Source organism: Populus euphratica, unplaced genomic scaffold, assembly GCF_000495115.2.
Source record: "Populus euphratica unplaced genomic scaffold, PopEup_1.0 scaffold19.1, whole genome shotgun sequence".
NCBI lineage: Eukaryota > Viridiplantae > Streptophyta > Magnoliopsida > Malpighiales > Salicaceae > Populus > Populus euphratica.
The window spans coordinates 899,412-904,004 of NW_011499853.1; the positions used below are offsets into that span (position 1 = coordinate 899,412).

The 4,593-nt window shown below is 39.3% G+C and overlaps 1 protein-coding gene across 1 annotated transcript; it reads right to left on the reverse strand.

Annotated features, from left to right (window-relative positions):
- Nucleotides 1-1,948: 1,948 nt before the first annotated feature.
- On the reverse strand, nucleotides 1,949-4,007 carry LOC105122141 (uncharacterized). Its single transcript, XM_011021071.1, has one exon. The coding sequence runs from the start codon at nucleotides 3,516-3,518 to the stop codon at nucleotides 2,157-2,159; it is 1,362 nt and encodes a 453-aa protein (XP_011019373.1). The 5' UTR covers nucleotides 3,519-4,007; the 3' UTR covers nucleotides 1,949-2,156.
- Between the last annotated feature and the right edge of the window lie 586 nt (nucleotides 4,008-4,593).

The following is a 4,593-nucleotide window of genomic DNA, read 5'->3' on the forward strand; positions in this document are numbered from 1 at the left end:
ATGCTTGAGCATTGTGTGGTTGTATTTCAAGTTGAACTTGGTTCTGCCGCCTCAATAATCATTGCTTCTAATATTCTCAAATTAATTTGATCAGAAGGGATTGGACAGTCATTGTCACACGTTCGTTTAATTTGGAATATGTTCACGATCTCTTGATCTTGTTTTATGGAGTGTGTATGGTGTGATGCATCTTGAGATTTCACATACCGGGAGGGAGATATTAGGATGCTAACTATGTGATTCCTTTTGGGCGTATGATCACGTCTCAACTCTTAATTTAAAATCTACATGAACATCCCTCGTCTTAGTTTTAGAATATGTTGCAGGATTTGGAGGAGAAAATGGTTTTCTAAATCCATAGTCTATCCTCTGTTATACACGTCTTCAAATTAGATAGACAAGGGGGGTGAGCATTCACTCACCACATTCATTTCCCTCCTCGTTTCGGGGTGGCGTTGAAGAAGGGATCGAGTAAATAAAACCAGCACTCGATCATTTCAAACGTTCTGAGTTAGTAATGCAATAATAGCACTTGCAAGCTTCTGTTTCTTTCTTTATAACTTGTATATAGGATGGTCCAAGTTTAACCACCGCCCTACTGTAATAATTAACAGCTTAATTTGTAGCCCTACACTGTTGACTTGCTCCCTCTCCCTTGGCTATCAAGCCAATAGCAGAGGCACGATCAGTACTTACAGACATATAAAGATCTGCAGTTCATTAGAAGGAAGCAATCGTCCGTGATATATTGTAAATATCCATTTGATATTTACAGTTAAGTATTATTGATACATGTATCCTGTATTGATTTTGAGGACCACCAGCTTCTGTTACCCTGCCTTGAACCACACTGCTTCTTTATTGTTGCCGCTGATTTTGAACAATTTCTATGCCCGCCTCTATGAGACACGGAATGCATTAATTCCTTTCTTTGCACTTACTTTAAAAAAAATGAATAAAATAATGAAGGCATAATGGGTCTTAGACCAGTAGTTTTCTCTCGATCCCCAAATCCCTTCTACGAAGTTTTCTAATGAGAATCACGAGTTTTAACCTCTCTTCTTGAGGAATTTTTCTTCTTCCATGCCCACACCAAGTATAATATAACATAACCCATCAGTAGCATGACAATAGCTCAAATAATTGACATTGAAACTTAGTTGGGCATGGCCTACAGGAAATTATTTGGTGGGTTGTGTACCAAATATTTGTTGCAGATGGCAAGTTTAGATTAAGAAGTAATTCTTGGTAAGGAGGGATAGGACCTTTTTTTAGGTTTTCAATGTTGCTGGGCTGGAAATGGTGGTGATGCTAACGCAATGTTCAAGTAATGGATGGGGTGGGGGTGGGGGTGGGGGTGGGGGGGCCTATGCAAAAGCTCTTACTTTCTCTATTCCCATGGGCGAAGATCTGCCTTTGCCTTTACCATCACATCCTCTCATTTTGCTTGTGATTACGATCTCGAATCTTTCATTTTTTTTTCCTTCTTCCTTCACTTCTCTCTTTCTTTCTCTTTCTTTCTGGCCTTTCCTTTCCTTTCTTTCCCTCAGTTCTATCAAAACCTGTACTGTCAGTCTCTCTCAGTTCAGATCACCATCAAGGAATTAACACATCCCCACTCGTTTCTTTCCAGTAAAAACCCATATTCTCTCTTCACTTTCTTCTTTACTTCATTCTTTGAAACTGAATCATTCACACTAGCATCGCCAATATACGTATTTTATGCTATCATGCTACTCCTCGAGAGGTATACAACAATCAGTACTCTACTACACTCAATATCCAGGACTGTTCAGGACTGAGATTAGGCCAACTTCCTCTGTCATTTCACCATCATATGTCCCATGAAATTAGTAGTGCTAAAAAGCTTAAATTCAGACCACTCAGCATGTAGCTGTATCAAATATAATAATAATATAGAAAAATTGTATCAAGAAACAGAAAGATAGTTCTAAGTAGAGCCACTAAATTATGCCATTGGAGATGGCATCAACCATTAACAAATTAACTATATTTTAATTTACCATCACCCTTCACCATTCCTATGATTTCCAATAACCTCAAAAATGGATCTTCAGCTTGACCCATTATGAACAAAAAAAAAAAAAACTAACCAACAAAAAGGAAAGAAATTTACATATAATAGTAATTAGAAACTACACTATCAAGCCATGAGCAATGGCACGATTAGTATCAAGATGAGTAGTTTCGTACACGGGAAGTTCTTCACAATACCTACGATCGTTTCCAATTACCGCAAGGTGATCAAGCTCGAATAAATCCGAACTCGAATAGCTTGCAGCATCGTCATCCTCATCCTCATCGTGATAGCGATCATTATATTTTCCGCAAACATCAATCATAATAACATCATTTTTCTTCTGATTTTGACGGTGATCCTTCAAGAACTCTCCAGCCACCTCCTCAACTCTCCTACTCTTCTCCATTACTTGATACTTCAGCTCATCATCAGTTTTTCTTGATGGTGATTTCCCTATTTTCCATGCCGTTGGCAGAGAAACAGACATGAGACTTGATTCTTCCTCTTCATATAATGATTTGTGGCCGACTGGCCTGCAATCTTCACCAACAATTACACTCACAGGGTAAAATCTAACACTCCTTTTAACCCCATTGCGTAATTTTTCCCTGGTCGATGGCGAATGCTTGCTCAAGCATGATCTTGAAAACGATGAAGCAGAAGAGCAGGTCGATGCTTGTCCTGAGTTAAGTTTCCTTTCTTCATCAAAGTTTCCTATGGAAGATGAATTCTTTGATTTCTTAGAGTTCCCTGTGGTGAAGAGGGAATTGAGGAAATTCGCCAGCTTCCCACCTGGTGAAATTGGCTGTTTCACCTTCTTTAGATTGCTGTAAATCCTTAAGGCTCTTGACTTGGACTTGATTATGTTGTCCTCAAGCCTTGGTGTCTGTTCTGAAGCAGAGCAGTAGTGATAATCATCAAATATACGCAGTTCCCTCTGTTCATGGAACAGAGTCCTCTCTGTTTTCTCTGTTTTTCCTGACCGAGTCGACTGGCTTGTCCTGACTGGCTTAGGTCTTGGTGGATTGAAAGAAGAGGCCCTTGATCTTGCACCGTACATAGATTCTGTGTCAGAAGATGAGAACCCACCAAAGCTAGAATCTGAAGAGGTTGAAGTGGAGCTAAAAAACAGGACATCTTGGTCAAGATCATGATCAAGCTGTGCTTTTCTCTCAAGTTCTGTTGAGTTTTGCCGCCTCTGTTGAGTGACGGCCTTTTGGGTGACCTTCTGCTCCATCCATTTCTCGATCAAACAAGCACGTTGAAGAGTTGACATCCCTGCTTCTCCTCCAATGTTCCTGCCAATTTTGTTTTGTTTCTTTGGCATTGTTTCTCTGTAGAACTTCAACTCTTCACGTTTTGGTTCACCATCATCAATAGAACGATAGATTTCATCAAGAAGTGATGAAGAGAAAGATGGGTTCTTGATGCCATGCCTGTATCTTTCCTCTCTCATTGTTTTCTCCCGCCTATACATGTTTTCTACGTTGAAGATGAGTCTATCGAAGAGAGACAAGGAGTAGAGAAAATGTTTCACTTTTGTTAGGGTATTGATAGAGACTCAAAAGCTGCAATACCGACAGGGAATACAAGTGGAGAGTCATGAAAGAAAGAACAACCAGTACATCAAAAAGAAATGAGCATTATTGGAGCAAAATTAAGTGTTTTTTCTCTCCAACAAACTCCTGGGTTTTGGAAACTTGAGGGAGGAGAGTAAGGACTGGTGGTGTTCCTAGGGGGGAGGAGGAGGTTAATGACTAATGAGCACAAGATGTCACGCTTGACTGAGAGAGGAAAAAAGTGGGAAATTTGCACGCCTTGGAAGGAAGATGAAGAGAACGGGAACAGAAGCAAGGGGCTTTATAAAGGGATGCTTCCATGCGCATGCATGCCCATGTCCATCCTAATTGGAGCCATTGCCAGCTTGGAATCGTGCTTACTTGGCGCTCATATCTTGACTGTCCTGTCCCCAAACTACCCTTACTTTAATGTTGCCTACCTCGAATAATCACTGTCCAAATTTGAATTTGAAGCCGTTGATCATGTTGAAGAAAAGATGCGATTCTTGTGTGTGGTGATATAAAGAGAAGTTTTTTTGTGTGCAATAAAGGTGGGTCCTTGTGTTGGGTGAAGGATAGAGATTTTTTGTTGGGTGTATAAAGATGGTGAAATGGGGATTGGAGACATTGGATCGCTACTAATTTAACAAAGAGATTTAGCATTATTTTGGAAAGAAAAGGCTGGACGAATACTCTTTTGGATGTGAACAGACTTGGTGAACTGGAAATGCTATCATGGAATTTTTTTCTTTTTTCTTTTTGGATTTTAATGTGATGAGAAGCAGCTAGCACCATAGTTGGAGCAACTATTAATTGAATAATTAAGATGTGCAGCTATCAGAAAATTTGGAGCAAATATAGAGCTTGTTTATTTCCCGAGATAAAATAAAAATAACGAGGATTGAGTTGGAGATGTAAAAATAAAAGTATAAAATAATGTTTTTGAATAATTTTACAGTGAATTTTTATATTTTTATATCAGGAAAGCATGTC

Coding starts and splice junctions, on each gene's coding strand:
- LOC105122141 (XM_011021071.1), bottom strand. CDS start 3,518: ATGTATAGGCGGGAGAAAACAATGAGAGAGGAAAGATACAGGCATGGC.